Consider the following 19,265-nt stretch of genomic DNA (forward strand, 5'->3'; position numbering starts at 1 on the left):
TTTGCCCAGTAGCACTTTATTTCTGGCTTGACTGTTCAGACTTTTTCTTGGGTGTTTCCAGAAGAGTTTTGTTTTGCTTTTCGGAGCTGGCTTATCATGAACTAAGATGGCAATAAGGAGATCGCGAAAGATCTGTCCCCAGATGTCCACGACGATGTGGACTGAACAAGAAATGAATGAAATGAAACTGTATTTTGAAACAATGATATCATCCCGCCTTTCCTGTCGATATGGAGTAACTCTGGTTATATTTATTTTTTACTCCCATATTCAAACTTTTAGTACTTAACAAAATAGCCGCCGATTACAAGCCGTGGCAAACCCCCCTCCCCCCGCCTTTAGGGCGTAAACCACTTAATTAAAGTGAATAATATATGAAGCATTTTTCAATTTCATGGCAACTCAATGAAGGCCACTTTGTGCGAGCCTTCAGGCATGCCCAAGAAAATTATCCTAGGGAGGAATTTGAAACGAGCTTTTAAGGGTGTCAAGAGGACTCACCAGTTTCACATGTTCTCACCAGTACTGTTCTTGAAACCCTGTTGGATATCTGTAATGCCATTTCCGCCTTAAGAATGCCGCACCGGCTTGAGTGTTTCAATTCAATAAGAGCCAAATACAAACTTATCATCCAAATATTGTTGAAATCCTCCACCGAATTTTTAATTACTTGTTGCCGTAAACTTCCCCTAGCCTACATGTAAAAGATATATAATGGGTTTGACAGCGTTGCATTTAGGTCCGGTAACAAACTTCGGCTTTTTTCTCAAATTAGCATTAGGTTGGTTTGGCTTATTTCGGTGGATTGATTGATTGATCGATCGATTGATTGATCGATCGATCGATCGATTGATTGATTGATTGATTGATTGACTGACTGATTGATTGATTGATTGATTGATTGATTGATTGATTGATTGATTGATTGATTGATTGATTGATTGATTGATTGATTGATTGATTGATTGATTCTTTTATTCTAGCATGGAGGGCGCAAACCGTACTGTGGGGAGACAGATGGAAGAATGGGGCTTAATAATCAAGGTCCGTATTCAAAGAGGTGATTTTTGTTATGGGGGCCTGAAAGTCTTCACCGGGGTCCGCCCCCGTTAGACTACTCGCACCAGACCACTCTTAAGTGCAATAGCGGCAATTGTTCGTAATAAAGATGCGTCTAATCCAGTATGTGCTTTATGTTGTAATGTGTTGGGATTCATGTTTGTTAGGCTCTCTGGCCTGTGTTTGGCAAAGTGTGGGCATGTCCACACTAAGGATTGGAGATCTGATGTGGCGTCAGTGTTGCAGAAGGGGATCGTGGGTGTGTTTTGGGGCATTTTGTCCATTTATGGCGGCACCTGGACATAGCTTGTTGATGAAGACTTCCTCGGATCTGCTGCAGGAGACAATGTTGGAAAGATGCCCAGGGGGTGTAACCTGTTGGTAACGTTGTCAGTTACTTTCGTTTGGTCGGAGAAGTAAGAGGGCTAGGGGAGTGGGTGAGGACGCTGAAAGGAGAACCAGTGGATGCGTAATATTCAAACACTCCTGTACCGCTTCGTGGGCGGACTGGTTACCTGGGCCGGTCTCCTCGATGCCTGGAATACAGTCAATTCTGATGTGCACGTTGCGGCTTTTGGGGAGATCTTTGTGTACCAGCATAGAGTTGCCGAGCGGGTCCAGGGAAAGTGGCTTGGAAAGTTCTTGAATTGCTTTGAACGAGTCCTTCGAATCCATACTTTCGCTGGTAGTCGGTTATTGAGCTCGCAGGGAATATGATAAAGGGCTCCATTGATGGCATAAAGTTCGCCTTCCAGCGCACTTGCACCATCCTGACTGAGATAAATTTGACCTCAAAGAGATGGATTTGTCAGGGCAGATCCATGCTCCACCCCTATGCGAGGTTGCCACGCTGGCGTCGGTATAGATGTCAATCTCATTGGAAAGTTTGGACTTCTCCACGTGATGGCTACGTTTCTATCTTTCTGCCGTTCTAGAGCGGGGGATTGGTTTGGTGAGATGGCTGGTGATGTTTTCGGCAATAGTACCGGGTGCTTAAAGGATGGGAAGGTTGGTGACCGGAATATGCTTCTGCTCGTCACAGGCTGTGAGAGGGAGCCCTTGTCCCGTGAGCCGGCGTTTGGTGCCTACCCGTTCACGCGTTTCTTTCATGATTATGTCTATGTTCCGCAGTGCAACACTCTCTCAAGAGCTTCTGCTTTTGTATGTTTAGGGAGGCCTGTGAGGTTCACACTCTGGCTCTATAGAGCACACGAAGGTGTTTGGTGTTTTGTTGATGTTGTATACTGGGGCTCCATACGCGACAATGCCGATTGCAACTGTCTGGGTCACGGAGAGGCATGCCTGCTGACTAGCGCCACATATTAGACAGTTTTCGAATTCTTTTAGCACGGGTTTCCATTTGGTCGTAGTTGCTTCAACCATATTTTAGCCCTGTTGTTACTGCGAAGTGGGAGACCGAGGAGGCGTACATGGCCATATGTCGCTTTCATGGTTGTGTACCCAATGTACTGCAGTGCAGGATCCATGGGGGGCATTTTGGTACCACTTGATGCCAGCAGAAGTTCCATCTTTTCTTGGTGAGTTCTAGGCCAAGTTGCAAGCTTCGAGGCTGTTCACCCCTACCTGCAGCTCAACCGGCATTTCTTATGTTCACGAGTAGGCTGTACCTTCCGTACAGATCGTAATATCGTCAGCATAGATTACGAAACTGGCTGACATTTTTTGTTCTAGAGTTTTGGCTGACTTTGCCATGATGATGTTCAACAGTAGTGGCAGGAAAAGCCACTTTGGGCTGGGTGAAACCATGGGTTAACCTATTCCAAATGGTATTGTAGCCGGCTGTTAAGCAGGCATTTGATTCGTTTACACAACGTGGGTGTAAGACAAATGGGTCTAAGGTTGTAGATGACAGAAGAGTCTTTTCCAGGCTTTGGAATGAGGTTAACCAGGGAAAGTTTTATGGTTCTAGGAATTTCACTTTGTTCCAGGAATGATTTGTAAGGCCAAGAAGTTCTATCTGAGGCTCGTCGACGTTACGGATGTGTTGCTACGTGACTCCTTCGTGTCCTGGGGGCGATTTTACCTTACTTTCTCGGATGGTGGTGCGAATATCTGCCATCCTAAAAGGGATGTCTAAAGCTTTGCCGTCCGACTCTAGTTCGATGGTAGGTAGGTACGTGGGGAGTTGCGTACTTGCTGAAGGGGGAAGTGTTGCTATAATCCCCCGCTCGAGCATCTCCGAGGTGTTGTGGAGCGTGAGCGTCGAGAAGAGGGAAGACGTTGTTTGCCCTTTCCTGCCATGCCTCTGTAGATTCGCCAAAGCTTTGAGAGTTCGCGCTTCATATTCCGGTATTTATATTCCGGTAGGGGCTGTTTTTGGCCGGTAGGTACGTATGGGGAAGAAATTGTGTCTAGGAGTTCCCCATCTGTGCCGGGAAGTAGTGGATGATCGTGGAGAGGCGGCAATTTTGTTTTGTTTTTGAACGACCGGGCTCAAGCAGGTGTTTAAAAAGGGTCCATGTTCTCTTCATGCCGAGATTCCCTCTCATTTGTTCAAATACTTGTCCCCACTGATTGCGGGGGTCCCGGTTACCGGGATCGCAGATTTTGTTGTCTAATTCTGCCAATTTGCAGCGAAGTTTGCGATTGTGCTTGTTTTGCTTTCCACCGGTGCTGTATGCTTTCCTATGCCGCCCACAAGTGTTGCAGACTGGAGTCCACAGCGTCCGATGGAAGGTCAGGATCCACCTGTTTGCTGACGTTACGCGCGTCCGTCAGTAAGTGGTGTACCCAGTCTTCGACGTTATTATCCACTTCAAGTGCGATATTCTCATCTTGCGGGTGAATACGCCCGAATTCATCCCAGTCTTTAATGTATGACTGCTTGGGGGGCGCCTTTATAAGCTTAGCTAGAGTGAGGTCAATCTGAATGACATAATAGTCACTACCAAGCGAGTGGTCGGTGCAGTGCCAATGAGCATTCGTGACGTGATAAGGGAACGTAAGCTGAAGAGTGGAATCGCATTGGACGATGTTGCCTACCCTGTCGGCACGATTGGGATCCGTTTTAAGAGTGAGAGGATGTGGTTGCACTTGATCCCACATGGGGCGGCCTTTCTAAGTGCAGTGCCAGTATCCCCATGCAGTATGGGGGCGTTGAAATCACCCATGATTAGAAGCATATGTCTTCGAGGTTCTATATAACAAGGAAAAATAGGAAATTAAAATTGTGACTGTGGACCTGAGGATTGCTGTATACGTGCAGTACGTAGACTCTGATTGCGGAACACTTAGTGGGGTACAGAGCAATAAAAACACGAAGGATATTAACACTATCGAATTAAAGCGTTCCGGCTGGGATATTTCGTTGAGTGAACACTGCCCTTTTGTTGTCATTAAAACTTTGGCAAGCTTAGTACCCCGGGAGTTTAATGTTCGTGCCAGTTTCCTGCAAGGCTACGATGTGCGCGGGTTTGTCTAGCGTTTGGGAATACATTTTCAAGGTACTGCGATTTGTTTATAGCCCCTGCAGTTCTACTGCCTAACGGCTAGGGACTCTGTGGTGTTATTAAAGGGTCTCTTCATACTGCTAGGCGACAACGGGTGCATACGGAATTGGGTTATTTACTGCAGTGACCATCCCGCGAAGGCACTAGCGCATTTTTGGATGTTCGCATTCAGCTTGTAGAAACTGGTCCAGAGGGTTTCACAGATATTGGTATAGTCATTTTTCGGCTCAAGCAAGCCGTCCTGCAAGAATCCTCGATATCTTCAAATCGAGCATTTATTTGCTCGTCTTGGCAACGGATCGCAGGGGCGGAATAGGAGTCTTCCGTTGTCGCCTTGTGTTTGGGCGGAAGGGGGGCGGGGTTACTGATTTAGGATTCAGTGGCCGTAGCGTCGAGCTTAAGCCAGAGAGACGCAATTTCTCTTCAAAGCGCGGCGTTTCCCTGAGGAGTAGGGTAATCTCTGCTCGTATGGCAGCAAGTTCCTTTAGTATGTCGGGAGATGGGGCAAGGGGAAGGAATGGTGATTGCGACGAGCTCCGCGAGAGTGCGCTTGAGTACCTCACTTTCTTGTGTTCTTTGTCGTTGTTCGCTTGTCCTGGTAGTGGCTGCTTCCGGCCCTTCCACGAACGGAACATTGTGTGAATTCGGAGCGCAATCTACAGTGTGATCCGTGAGTGAAACCCCCCGCCCCGCGACCCCCCGCCGCAGCTTCCATCACGTTGGGGGTTTAATGTCCCGCACGCCACGAATGAACTGTTGTCTGGCAGAGGTAGATCGCTTTGCTTTAGAAAAGCTGCCTATTCGATCTCCTAAGGTTTTCTGAAAAATTGAGAGGGGGTAGATCGTTGTTGTGGGTCAACGCACGCAGTGTAAAGCAAGCAAGCGAGCAAGCAGCGGTCACGAAATTTGGTTTTGAACCTGACCAGCACTGGCGCAGGCCCACTCTTCCCTTTGGCAAGCAGATAGATAGCGGATACCTGATTCGGCGAAAATGAAAGATAATGGAGTTGTTGGTTCGTCTCTGACAGGAATACGCTGAGGTTCTCGTCTGGGGAAGCCGGGAGGCCGTTTATTTCAAGATTCGACGAACTGCTGTACTGGTTTGTGTCATTGAGGTCCGATTTCAGCCTTAGTATGATCGAAGCATGCGATGCTACACAGCCCTAAAAAGTGAGGCTACACGCTCTGTCAGTCATTAACCCCGGCGTCACACGCCTTCGCGTCGGACACTTAAGAGCTGTATATTTTGGACAATGCACCTATGGACGCCTCAATCCCACGGAAGACGTCCTTCAGTTTTATACTTCTGGCTCCAACGTGCGCAGCTCAGCAAGCTTAATTTCCAATGACGAGATGGATTGAGCTTGATTTTTAATGGCTACAAGCATAGACAATATTCGGAGAAATATATAGAGGTTCCTGCATAGGAAGGAAATGTCTACGCCCAAGCTTTCACTTGAAAAGTCGCACGGTGCCCTCGAAGAACTGCTAGATAAAAAATAAAATCAGGGTAAGAAACTATCAATTCGAACTACATTAACGAATGGCGCAAAACAATCAGCGGCTATTCTTTCCTGTTTTTGCTACAAGCGCCTACGAATTCTTGTGTTGAGATGTAATTGCAGTTGCACATATAAAAAGCCTTAGTTGAAGTAACAGTAGTGGAGGAAGAATATAATTTTATTCCGCTTTTCGCTGCGACCGCATGGTTCATACATCGTAGAGGTAACTCGCTGGGATCTGAAATTATGGGACTTCATTGTGGGAATTAGCGATAACTTGAAAGCTCGGCCACCCGCTTGCAATAATTCCTGCTACCATCAATTTTCCTTTTCAAATGGAGACACAGGTTATGATACTAGCCGTTGCTAACCGATGCACATTTATATCAGTAGAAGGGGCTCGAGACCACCTTATGCAGCGAATCGTTCCGCAATGCGTGAGAACCCTGTGCTATTGGACGTACTTTATCACACCCCGCCAAACGTCCCTTTTTTCCTTAAACGGCACTCATTATCTCTGCTATAGCCTTGAAATCCTCGTTCTGATAATATTGATATTCCTGATTGCTTCGTTTTTTCAGTTTAAAGGTGTTATTATCGGAAACAAAACAAAATAGGTAGATAGAAAAGGTGCAAAGTTGATTTGAAAAGCTAAAAAGCAGTGAGCGCAATATTCACAGTGGAAGAAAGGAAATATGTTAAGCTCCGACCTGTGCCAAACACGCACTTCTGCGGTCGTGTTAAAAGGACCGCAGAAGTTCCTAATCTCCACAGCAGAGAAATGTACGATATGTTTCCCAGTCCATCTCCTTGCGATTGCTTGAATACCTGCACATGACACCGAACCACTATGGTCATTTAGTGTATTTACCGCTGGGATTAACCGACGAAATACAGAAAAACAACCTTTAGTTTCAACCCAACATTGTGGCATTGTTCATATATTACCGGCATTTTTATAGGTCACATGGGTAATCTTAGATTTCCGGATTCAATAAATGCAGAATGCTACATTACCACCTCGCTCTAACTTCGGGACATCAGAAAGAAAAATACCAAAGTTTGTTGCGCAACCCTGCGTAAAGCATGAAATAGGTATTGAGTTGTTTTATTGTGCATATTGTCAGTGCATAAACATGTTTATTTGTAACATAACAGGACCATGCTTTAAATGTCTTCTGAGATCACTACGTGTTCTTAAAATTGTGGGGATCGCCTCGGCACCTCTTGTTGCAAGCTCTCTCCCCTCGACTTCGTCCCCCGCCGGGCGATCACTGTCGAGGTACATGTGGACCTCGTCGTACGAGATATGGCACGGGAGGTCGCTGGCGGTGGGGCGGTGATGGCGGGCGGAGGCAGGTGCGGGGACACTGGGATTTTGGACTGCTGAGGGTTTTCATGTGTGTTGGCCTGGGCGGGCGAGAATGGAATAGGACGATTTGAGTAAAGAGTTCTTCCACACAACCGCATTGTGCCTCATTCCTTGGTATGCATACAGGGCAGGCCCACAAAGTGCACAGTGGATGAACATCAATGAAGAATTAATACTACCTAGGCACCAAAACATTACCGGTGGAACAGTAACGGCATTCTTATAGCCCTATTGTTCAGCATTCTGTAAAAAGGCCTGTTTTAAAGAAATGTGTTGAGTACATTTATTTATTCATTTATTAATTTGTTTCTTTATTGACTACATAATTTCTATAAACAGTATTCCGAAAATCTCATCAAAAGACCGCAACTGTGCAGACGAGTAAAAGTGAAACGAAAAATGGAGAATGATGTCTTAGAAAGAGCTGCACAAGATATTCTACACCTCGTAGCACACAGTCGAGCGTAGTTCAGTGAATCCTCTTACCGGGAGTAAAACAGAAATAAACCCGCACAGAGCAGTAGCTGAGAAAAATATTTCCTCATACAGGACTCTAGTTGGGCTCACAAAACGTACATGGAAAGTCAAACCATCGAAACAAAGGTAAATTATATAAAATGCACTGCGAATCCTTGGCGGGAAGTGCTCTTAAAAAACAGCCCAGTATAGGCGTCATTTTTGGCTATTTTCTTCATTCAAAAACACTTTTCTAAACATCACTTACAAATGGCGGGTTATAAACAAATAATATAAAATGCGGCCATGTTAGCGGCGGAAAAACCGCAGCTTAATTTGTTGGATATGATAGAAAAGGGTGTCGTGGGAATCGAGATCCAGATTGATCGGTTGGTGAGGAAGAATCTTGTATTTCTGCAGCAGGCAGGTAATCATCAAGAAGATCTCCATCGACGCGAACGTGTCCCCGGGACAAGCCCGCCGACCTGCAAACAAAAGCAATAAAGGTGCGACAACCACAGGGTTGCAAAAGATAAAGATACAAAAAAGCACCCAATGGGTCATCAATGCCCCCTTCTATGCTATGCAAAAGAAAATAAGGGCACTTGCCTAAACTGGACCAAAGCATTAAGACGATGTACATTGCAGAGGCAATAGCGCTCGGTAGGTGGTTGTGGAGGGGAGGTATTTACTTCGCTATAGATGCACCTCTGGCTCATGCAAGTTTGCTCCCTATAGGTGCCGGGAGATCATGGCTTAATACGTTTTGCTGCGTACGCGCTATGAACTGTTAGGACACAAAAAGAAAAACGTCGACGGCCTCGGAAGTCGGTGTTTTGCGCTCTGCTTTGCGCTACATTATGGGGCAAGAAGCTTCTGTGCGGGTGATTTTAACATATTCACGGTGGTGCTTCAGCAACTAGCCTCATTGGCGCGGCATCAACTGGACCACGACATACACACTGCATACACGGGGTATACTCTTGCCCCACAAGGTGGTGCTACCGTGAATACCTGGACTTTGCGGGGTGATTGGGGATGTGGCGGCGGATCAAGCGGCTTCCACGGACCACAATTACACTAGCGTAATCATTTCTGTTCCATTCAATCGACGTGATGCCGCGACGCTTGCTTATGCCGTGGTGATGCAGTTATAATTATCATTATGGACGGACAGATAAAAACTAGCTCCCATCCACGCTGTGAAGGTGGTTGGTAAGCAAAGCTGTAAATGACACCCACAACAACTGCCTATGGACGTCACTTGAAATCACACACGTGGCTCTACAAAGAGGGAAACCAGAGATTCGGTCAGCCGTTTAATGGGGTTCGCGGGGGCGGCGTCCCGAACCCAGCAGCGTCGGCCACGGCCGAGCTAGAGCCGCTGACGCCACCGCTGTAGCCCGGCCGTGCGTCGGTTGAAAGAAAACGGAGAGGAGGGCTTTTAGGTAGGCGAGACAGCGCAACCCTACATCCTGCTGTGCTAGCTCGGGGGCTACACTAGCGCGCGACACAAGCGCAGCCACTGAAACAATTCGGCATGTGAGCCTAGTGATTCCCTTTTATACCGGTTTAGACGAGCTAGTTTAAGTTTGAGAATTGCGAGAAAAGTGAGACAACTTTTATAATCGCTATTTATCAGAACCAGTAGCTCATTTCGCCTTTTGCAATACCTGTTAAAACAACCGAATTAGTATTCCGCAATTTAGAAAATGGAGCACCAGGGGGGGGGCAAGCAGTGCACAGAAGGTAGCGTTTCTCTAGCAGCGAGATGCCTGTATGTGGTCTCTATATTTTGTTTTCCGGCCCTGCAAACAAATCCTTAACGTGTCTTTACCGTACGACTACTTAATTCCGTCGCGTCCGGATTACCCAGAAGTTGCTACCGAACAAATTAATCAAGCCGTGCTAAGGAAGCGCGCAATGGACGCGAATCTGCGCCAAAACAGGCGGAAAACAACCGTCGCTAAAGCAGACGACAAGGCCGACGGAATGGATCCCGCCGTCGCTCCCACCGGGGTGAACAGGTTCGGGCGCACTGGGAAGACTGGGTAATAGCGCCCTTTCGCCGCGCCAGCTACACTTTGCTCCGTTAGTAATGCCCGTAAAGGGCCCGCCGCAGAGAGCGATGTCGGCGTTCCCCTCCATCTTACTTCGTGTTCACCTCCAAAAAGCGCCCTCCTCTTCCGCAACCGCGTTGGGAGTTACTTGTGGCGCCCGCAACGACAAAACCATTGGATGGTAGAGGTGTAAAGTTATGCTTTAAAGACATTAACAGTCACTGTATATAATTGATCACACCTTTACATTTGCAATACCTTGTGGCCTAGGAAAGCGTGATGAAGCCATTATTTATAAGATTCGCCTCAACGTCACTGTCAACTACCACTACTTGCTCAAGACGCGCCGAGTTGCTTCCCTTACTGTCAAACTTGCAGTGCTCGCGAGCACATTGACAACGCACTGTATAAATGTCGTCCTTTTGATACTCCAAGACTAACCAGCACGACAACTTTGGGACTGCTTGCTAATGCACCATTAAAACTTCACGACGTCAGCGGTTCATTGCCCTCCGCTGCCGCGGCGACCAGGTCTACAAGGGCCTTGATATCGTTTCTCCGTGAAGGAGGCCCGCAGAAAACTTTGTAAAGCTTTCCTTAATTTTACTCGTGTGCGTGTGTGGTGTGGATATTGCTTTTAATGTCAGTTTCTGTGTTATTATCTGCGTTTGTTAGCGTTTGTATGGGTATTCGTGTCTTCGCCTCTTTCGCTCATTTTCGCACCTGTCATGTTCATATCGAGTAGCAAGCCAAGCTCACTGCTAGGCTGACATGTCTTTACCGTGAAAAGAATTCCCCCCTTCCCCTATCCCCAGACAACACCATCGGCCGGTACTCTCAACTTCCCCGTTTGAAAGTCAAGGAAAGGCTCAACATTGAGCCATTAATTCCGGATAATTGCAGCAAATATTCGCGGGCAGGACGCACCTTGTCGAAGCAAGAAAAACATGAAACCTAGTTACACACACTCTGAAACCTGCTGAAACAGAGGATCTGTTGGTTGTCTTTACGAAGACTTCGTTTAGTTTCCGGTTCTCTCTTGTGCGTAAATCTAGAGCCGTGTAATTCCAAAATGTCTTACAATTTGTTTCCAGATAGTTCAGGTAATACCGCAGCTAAGGCTGTTTTCTCTAACCACACTCCCTCTTTAGTTGGCCATCTATTGACAGCAGGCAGTAATTCTGTGAAGTTTAGAACGTCACCCTGAAATAATTATGACAAGTAAGGGAAACTCGTAATGGTAGATTATTCTTAGGTGGCGATTGAGAAATAACGTTTTCCAGGACCCTTTGAATGCTCCAAGAGTTTGAGGCATATATTCTAATCATTTATTCTGAGGCATTTATTCTAAGCACCGCAGACTACCGAAAATCCAGCTTACAAAGATCAAGTTTACAGCGACGTACGGCATCACCTTCATGTCGGCATCGCCTCTAAACACCATTGCAAGGCTGGGAATACATTTTTCGCATGCAATATCAGCCGTATTATGGGAAAATATGAAGGCCCTAGGACCTTTCGGTTATTTTTATGAAGTATAAAGTTGGCTTTGCTGCAGCGCAATTACGTTACACCTCAACTATCAGTGAGACGAGGAAAGAGTCAGCTGAATAGTATTCAGTATCCAAAAAACTCAACCTTTCTTCTGTTCAAGCATCAGTAGAAGGCATCGATGAACATAAATGAAACACACAGTATATTGGTTTTCAAGACAGCAGACAAACGAATGCCGCAGTTTGTACGAGTGGTGCAAGGCTGGAGAAATAGCAGTGCAAGGCTGGAGAAATAGCAGAGGTGGCAGCTCCTCCCCTTTGTCGGAGACCCAGCTGTCGCACCTTACATCTATTAAAGCGAAGCTTTAGTGTCCTTACTGATGGCGTCTGTAGCGCGAAAACGGGCGAAGTAAAAAAAAACGCTTTCCGTGGCGGGGAATCGAACCTGGGACCGACACGTTATGAACGAGCGTCTTTCTGATTTCTCCTATTCGACATGGTTGCAGCAGTTTGGATTTCGAGAGAGTTGCATCAACCCGCAAAATTAGAAGTAAAATCCTGCACCCCACCGCGGGAGCATGACGATGATGCGTCACTGGAAAGCTTCGCGTTCACCGACCGTTGCGTTAGAAGAAGGGGTGCTTGATTTTTCCGAACTTGCCGCTGAGAGTTCTCCGTGACTACAGGCCCGGATCGCTTTGTCCACAGGCTTTCACACCTCTGCCTAAGTGGAGAGCGCTAGCACGCACTAAAACCCACTGCAACCGGCTTCGCGAACTCGGCGTATGTAGCGCAAAATCTGCGTCTGTGCTCCCCACTTCATGCACGTACGCACGTGAACTGGCGAGAAGAACAGCACGTGAGAGAGATCACGCCACGAACGTTGGGCAGACTGATCTCAAACGTCTAGCGGGCCGCCGCTGGGAGCTCCTCATGAAGCTGACGTTCAGGGGAACTCAGTTTTTTCTTGGTATTGTTTCCTGGTAACGCTGGACTGCGGAACTAGAAGCTTAAATAGATCTGCCGTGAAAACAGCGCGTTGAAAATCTCGACAGCATTGAAGAGAGCAATGTTTAGTATTGTGTTACCGATGTTGAGTGAGCGTTGGGAGCATGATAAACCTGAAGAGAATTTAGAAATATTCTATTACATTTCTCCTGAGAGGAGTGAGATGGCATACCTAAAGCCTCAGGGGGGGGAAGTGGAGACAGGAAAGAGATGAGGCTCTTTTGCAGGAGCGGGCAGAAACTATCTTCCACAGACCACATTTGCGTGGAAGCGTGCAGATTTGGGCCCATTTTTTTTATGGCTGTTACCTGGTTTCGCTCAAGGTAGGCGGGACGTCAAGATATATACGGTTTCCGTTATGAAAAGCCATTAAAACCTATTAGAAATTACTAGAATTTTATTTTATTCTTAGTAGCTTTCACAATTTTCTTGAAAGGTGTAAAAAAATCGCCACGTAACTCGAGGTTTGGACGGTGCCGAAACGGTGTGCAACGTAAATTTTATTGTATGCCGAGGATGCCAGATATCCCCCACTAATACGCTAACAATAGGGCGAAGGCCTTAACCGCACATTGAGAGAAAAACCCTGGTGTGAGGCGTCCGCAATAGAAAACGACCTCCTGCTCGCATTGCATGGGGCCCTGTATACCAGGAGGCTTGCTAGGACACGAGATTCAGAACCATAACTGCCGTCCGGCGTCGGCCCCCGTGATAAAAATTATAAATAGAAAAACGGCACTTTCGAGGTGCTTGCTCCATGCAACAACGCGTACATGAGCGGAAGCTACATTTGGCCGTGGTGAGACGTGGTCGTCTACGTCGGTGCAAGAAGTAGGGCACAAGAAGTAGGAAATTTCACTGTCGTCATCAGCTGTCCCATTACAAAGCGGAGAGCCGAAGCGACGGCGGAACGCATAGGAGGCAGATCAAAGCCAATCAAAAGCGCCCGGGCGGATCGCAACGAAAAGGCCTCACCCTGCAAGATTTTGAAGACTTTCCACAACGCGTGTCCGAAGGAATGCCTCTCCGACGCACAACTGGACATTGATGCTCTCGCCTTCATCTCCCCACTGAGCTCTCAGGCGCCATAGGATAACTTCAGCCACCTCCCTATGACTGGATTTGTTTACGCAGCAGATTTTAATTTATACGCAGTGTCCAAAATTAAACAACCATTCCCCGTATACCTACCAAGACAGAATGGAATCAAACACTCTGGCTTATGGGAGATGATGGATCCATCGTCGTTTAAGAAGCGACCAGGCATAAATTTTTCAGGCTCCTTCCAAAGAGCTGGATCTTGGTGAACGGCCCATATGTTAGGAAGCACAACTGTGCCCTTTGGAATGAAGAAGCCATCAATGACAACGTCCTTTGCACACCTGTGAGATACAGACAAACATAAACGGCCCGTATATACAGTCTGTTTTTTTTACTGTCAAAGAAGAGGCTGTAGGGTGAAAATATGATTTGCGCCAATTAAAAACTTTTGATCTATATATTTCGAAGTGTACTTCAAATCAAGGGTGCAAATGAAAACCGAGCAAGTGTAAAACAGTGAAAATGCGCGCATTCCTTTCACATTATTTCCACGTTTTCATCGTCTTCGCAGTTCGTCGTGTTCTCCCAGTTCATCATCATAATCAACATCATGAGCATCATTTTTTTGTTTACCTTAGAATGACGAGGCGCGACAAAAAGCTGTGACACCTTCAAGTCCATTCGGAGCAAGCTATCAATGATATAGATGTTATTTAGCTTTTCTGAAAACCGATCCACCCTTCCAATAGAGCGAAATTGAGAAACAGGTATCCGCCCTATTTTTACGCGCTACTAAGAACTTTACCCTGAGTATGGACACAAATTTTCCCCATATACTGTATGTGTACAAGAAGGATGGCGAGGAGAAGTTAACTGCCGTATATACACCAAGTTAACATCTCACCACACGGGCGCTGCACAATGCTCCACTATTTCCCACATTTATTTTTAAGAAATAATATACAGTAGTCACTTCGGTCTGCAGCTTAGGCTACAAAAGGCTCATCGTCAAGCTTTATGACCTTGGTGTTAAGCTACAAATACTTCCCTAGATTCAAAATGTTTGTCCAATGCACTGCCGTTTGTTGATGGTATTGGTGAGCATTTTCACAGGTTACGGGATTTTTTGGGGGCACCGCAAGGGTCGGTATTGGGCCAGCAATATTTTTTATATTCATAATTAGGCGGATTATTTAGATACACGAGTAGAGGGGCGCTTATTTGCGGACGACTGTATATTATACCGCCACGTGAAAACAACAGATGATCAAAAATTCATTCATCATTGGAAGTCGTTGCACATATAGAGCGAATATCAAAAGAAGACGATGACAGTGCTAGTAGCAACTGATCGGATGTGGGGGACGGGGGCGCGTGCAACCATCATTATTGCTTTTGCAACGATGCTTGCCACTGACGACGCCGTAAAGTGGCCCTCTCCTGTAGCTCACCCGTTCCTCCGTTTTCAACAGAAGCAATTCTAATTGTGGGGTTCCAAACGGAATTCGTAAATTCATTTCGGAAAAAAAAGTACCGCTGTCTTTTGCATTCTTTGTAAGCAGCAAGAAACTTATCCGCAAGAAAAAACTAAAGTATCTTTGTTTAACCATTAAAAAAACGCAATTACAAAGATCCTGGAAAAAATATGGGAATCTGGTAAACGAAAACTTATATTTTTAAAAAGAAAGTTGTCACATGCAACCCCAGCAGTCAGACCTAAGGGGAGTAAAACTGCCCCACGCCATTCTTTGAAATATGCTACTATACGCCTCGAGCGCGGCCTGTAGGGGCGCCACTGAAATCCCTCTAGCGGCCCGTTTCGAAAGCAGGCGCGGGAGTCCCCGGCCCGCTCCCCCCTGTCGCCGTTGCTTTTGGGGCTCGTTCAAGACAGCGATTTACCGTTTGTCCGCGTTCGAAATACCGAATAACGTGGAGCAGGCACTCTGTTTGCAAGCCTGGTGTGTTCACGAGAGTATAAACGTTTATGACGCGATCTTAGAAAGATCTATATGAGCGCCGGGCGTGTGTCACAGGCCGGCGTCCCGAAGCGAGCATTTGCATGCAGCTGATTGCAATCTCCTGCCCTGAAATTTAATGGCAGTGTCTCCGTAAGCAGTGTTTCCTCCGATGGTCATGTTGCGGCCATACACACTATGATGTAAATCGACTTTGTGCACTACAAAATGCAGCGGAGCACTCATACCTGACAGCACGCAAGTTACGCTTGCCAATATCACATATCAGATATTGATCAGTACCCTGAAAAAGCCAATGCGGCATAAATTTCGCAAACATTGTACCAAAGAAGTACGATGGATAATGCAAAATTACACTCCGGAGTCAGCACACGACGACAAATTTAATGCTGGGTCGTCTTGTCCCGAGGTGAGCGCTCGCAAAGATTCATCTGTTACATTTATCCTCCACGAGAAGCGCGAAGATGGGCTTATAGAGTAATCCGCGTCCGCGACCAAACTCTTCTTCGAAACATCGTCGTATGACACAGAGAGACTGCAGAATCTAGCATAAACCTAAATCAGAGACCCTTATCAGATACGACACTCTTCCAACGAGCCCGTGTGTACGAGATTTGGGCGCACGTTAAGGATCTCCAGGTGGTCAAAATCAATCCGGAGCCCTCCACTACGGCGTGCCTCATCGTCTCCGTTGCGTCGGCGCGATAAACCCTGCAATCAATCAATCAACTCTTTCAACCTGGTATTTCTTGTGAACTGCCTACCCTGTATTCTTCAAAAAATGCGTCCGCCGAGTGATCAGCCATTCGTTGAAGGCGAAAAACAAACGAAAAGTGAACACGCAGCTTGTGTGATTACTAAAACGTTCATTCGTTGATTTCGCTCCGCATTTGTAAACAACGATAGTTGAGCGTCCTCCTCCTCACCCCCCCCCCCTTATTGTCTAGCGAAATATCAGTGCATTTCGCATCTAGTTGGTCTGGTGAATACCACCTTGATCAAATAAACGTCTTTACCATTTTAGAAGCTGCTCTCGTTTTTTTTTTTCATTCCCGTACGACTATTCTATTTATTCCTGACTCGCAGACCATTCATTTTCCCGTGGTTTCATTTAACATATACCTTGGTTCTTACTATAAGACATGAGTGGGCACATATCTGACAATGCACAGCCTTTGAGTGTGCTTAACATTTTCGCGTGGCTTATATTCCAATAAAAGGAACAAGTTTTTGTGAGCTATTTGGTTATCACATCCCCGAAACATATTTTTCTACGACGTACATATTCGAAGCAAAGCCGCATTTGTTTTCTGCGCTGCAAAAAGAACCAACCTCTTACAGTGCCAATGTCAGGTCTAAACGAGGTGACAATAAATAGAATTCACTTGTGCTGACGTGTTCGAAGGTGACAGCGGTGAGATGCTGCTGCCGTCGCCGACGACCGCAAGAGCGGCCAAGAAGCGCGCAGAACCGCCTCCCCGGGTAGCTCTTGTTGGCGTTCGAGCGCTCTACCAAGACGCAGCTGTTTTTTTAAGCACCCTACACGTGCAGTTAGCTTACAGACGTCACCATAACAAGTTGTTTAGTGCGAGGAAAGGCAAAGAGAAGCGAAAGAGAACCAAAACACTGCGTGACCACCTATCAGCCACGCAGCGCTAATCCCGCAAACGCCGCGGAGAAGCGGCGGCAGGCGGCGCAGCGATCGCGAATCTCGAGGCGTATAACATGGGTACCTCGCCAGCAACATCAGATGACTCAACTTCAGTGAATTGAGCTAGTCAAAGTGCGCTCCGCAAAACACCGGTAATAGCCACATGTCTCGCTAAACCAAATAGAAGAAGGTATACCCTTGATGCAAAAAATTCCCACGCCTTCCCGCGAGGGGAACACGAGTAAATGCAGAGCATTGGGGCTTCAGTACTGGTTGAAGGCAGTGTTGCTTCCATCGCTTCTTCCGTGATGCTGGAGTAGCAGACACGAGTAAACGTGGGAGCGAGCGTCGACCAAGGAAGGAAGGAGCAACGCAGTGACTAAAGCACGAGCGTCCGCTAGCCGCTTTATATTAGCAGCGCGCGCAGTAGAGGGAGAGCTGTACGTGGGGAGAGCGCGCATGCGCAAGCAGCGCGCGCCCTTCCACGCGCCACCGCGCTGCTATCACGCACCTGTTACGCAGAGACCGCGACGGAGCGAACGGGCTGACTACGACGCATGCGCGCACCTGCTGCGGACGCGGAGCTGTGGACGCCGTCCGACGCAGGAACAGGCGAGGCTAAGAAATGCTCTGCATTTAAAATGTTTGTTGACGGAACAACTGTCCAATCATATGTAGAGCTCGAAATGTACTTTTTGTCATTTGTTTGGTTTGATTCTTTGCTTAATTCGTTCGCGAAATGTGTGATTCCTCCCACTCTGTACCTGCCCGAAAACCGCTAAAAGTATAGGAAATAAATGATACGATCGTGTTGTCCTTCAACATTGATCACAAATGCTGATCAGAAATTTAAAAGCAGGTAGCTCATATACTCAGGAACAAATACAAGATACGCTATTTCGCGTAGGTTCCAGAAAGGACACATTGCTACCTGCCACCTAAGCTAGCTTGTTGGCTTCAAAACTTCATCTGCTGTGAAGAGGCAAGTTTGTTTTACGGTAAACCAGTCATGCCGGCTGGCCAGTAACAAACGAAGTACATCACAAGAGGAGGAGTTAGAGTCGTGTCCGGAAACAGCCTCCATATCCGAAAATATGATATTATGCTTTCAGTAAACATATATACCATGCCTGTGTTCCCTCCGCTCCTGATCTTATGCCTCTAATTATCTCCCATGTATAAAACTAGGCCTGGGAATAAGAGATGCTTTCCTGTAATGGAACACTTGGGCAGAAACCAAATGCGCTTCATGGTAGTCGTATCTTTAGGGTAGATCTTCCCCGTCGTGATTTTTTCAATGGCGCGGGGAACCTAACACTTTGTTTTTTTATAAATTGTTTTCCTTCAGCTATTCTGAATTACAATCAACGTGCATTGTGTGTATTATCGACTCAAGAATAATTACTTAGTTGTCACATGCTTGACAAATTCCAACTGGCGTTAATTTAGTAGCACGAAGCCTGTCGCTATGCGGAGGCATGGGAGCACTACGTGCTTTGTGAAATGGTTTTGCCTGCACGACACTTAAAGACGAGAAGTTATTGATAAATCATTCATGCATCGCAAAGGGTTAATTATTATAATTTATTACACTCGGTCTTGTCATAACTTAGCAAACAAACAAGAAATATGGTTTCAAATGCCGTAGGCTTTGTAGAGGTACATCGCCAAATTACGCGCAGCCTGCGCATCGTGATAAAAGGCGGAGAGATCCGCTCCTTCCTGCTAACACGACGAGGCGTGGAAGCAGGGCGCACGATAAAGCAGGAGCAGCGTTTCTTCTAACATATTTTATGCGCTTCCACGTATGACCTTACCTCCGGCTAGGACGAGTCAGCCATTCAAATAGCTTCTTGTGTGAGCTCATTCACGAGAAATAAAACACGGTACTGGATTAGGGTTGACCGAAGGTGAAGTGGCTTAGCTAGAGTTCCCGGTAATGAGGCTGTGTGTGTTCTTGCATCTGGGATAAAGATGATCTGCTTTTGGCATTACTGCCGACTGACAACCAACGTTCCAAGAAATAGGCAGCTGAATTGCAGTGCTGCGCTAGAGTCCATTTGGGTCACACGACCAGAAAAATATTATGGGGGCTAAAACACACACGACTCAAAGCCAGAAAGGTTTTCAGTCCAGATACTTTTGTGATTGCAGGAGAAACATTTGGCGTGGTCAAA

At 46.6% G+C, this 19,265-nt stretch overlaps 1 protein-coding gene across 2 annotated transcripts in view; it reads right to left on the reverse strand.

Moving 5' to 3' along the window:
- Window positions 1–6,251: 6,251 nt before the first annotated feature.
- LOC144148912 (cytochrome P450 2C30-like) overlaps window positions 6,252–19,265 on the reverse strand; it is a 74,997-nt gene continuing 61,983 nt past the window's right edge. The window contains exons 8-9 of one of the 2 annotated variants that reach the window (XM_077680441.1): window positions 13,612–13,802; window positions 6,252–8,344 (exon numbers count right to left, since the gene is read on the reverse strand). In XM_077680441.1, the coding sequence (XP_077536567.1) occupies window positions 8,169–8,344; window positions 13,612–13,802 (367 nt within the window). In that variant the 3' untranslated portion in view covers window positions 6,252–8,168. The remainder of the gene's footprint in view (window positions 8,345–13,611; window positions 13,803–19,265) is intronic. The other variant, XM_077680442.1, reaches the window with a different exon arrangement.

Source organism: Haemaphysalis longicornis, unplaced genomic scaffold (assembly GCF_048455015.1).
Source record: "Haemaphysalis longicornis isolate Haplotype H1 unplaced genomic scaffold, Haemaphysalis longicornis Haplotype H1 scaffold_8, whole genome shotgun sequence".
Taxonomy (NCBI): domain Eukaryota; kingdom Metazoa; phylum Arthropoda; class Arachnida; order Ixodida; family Ixodidae; genus Haemaphysalis; species Haemaphysalis longicornis.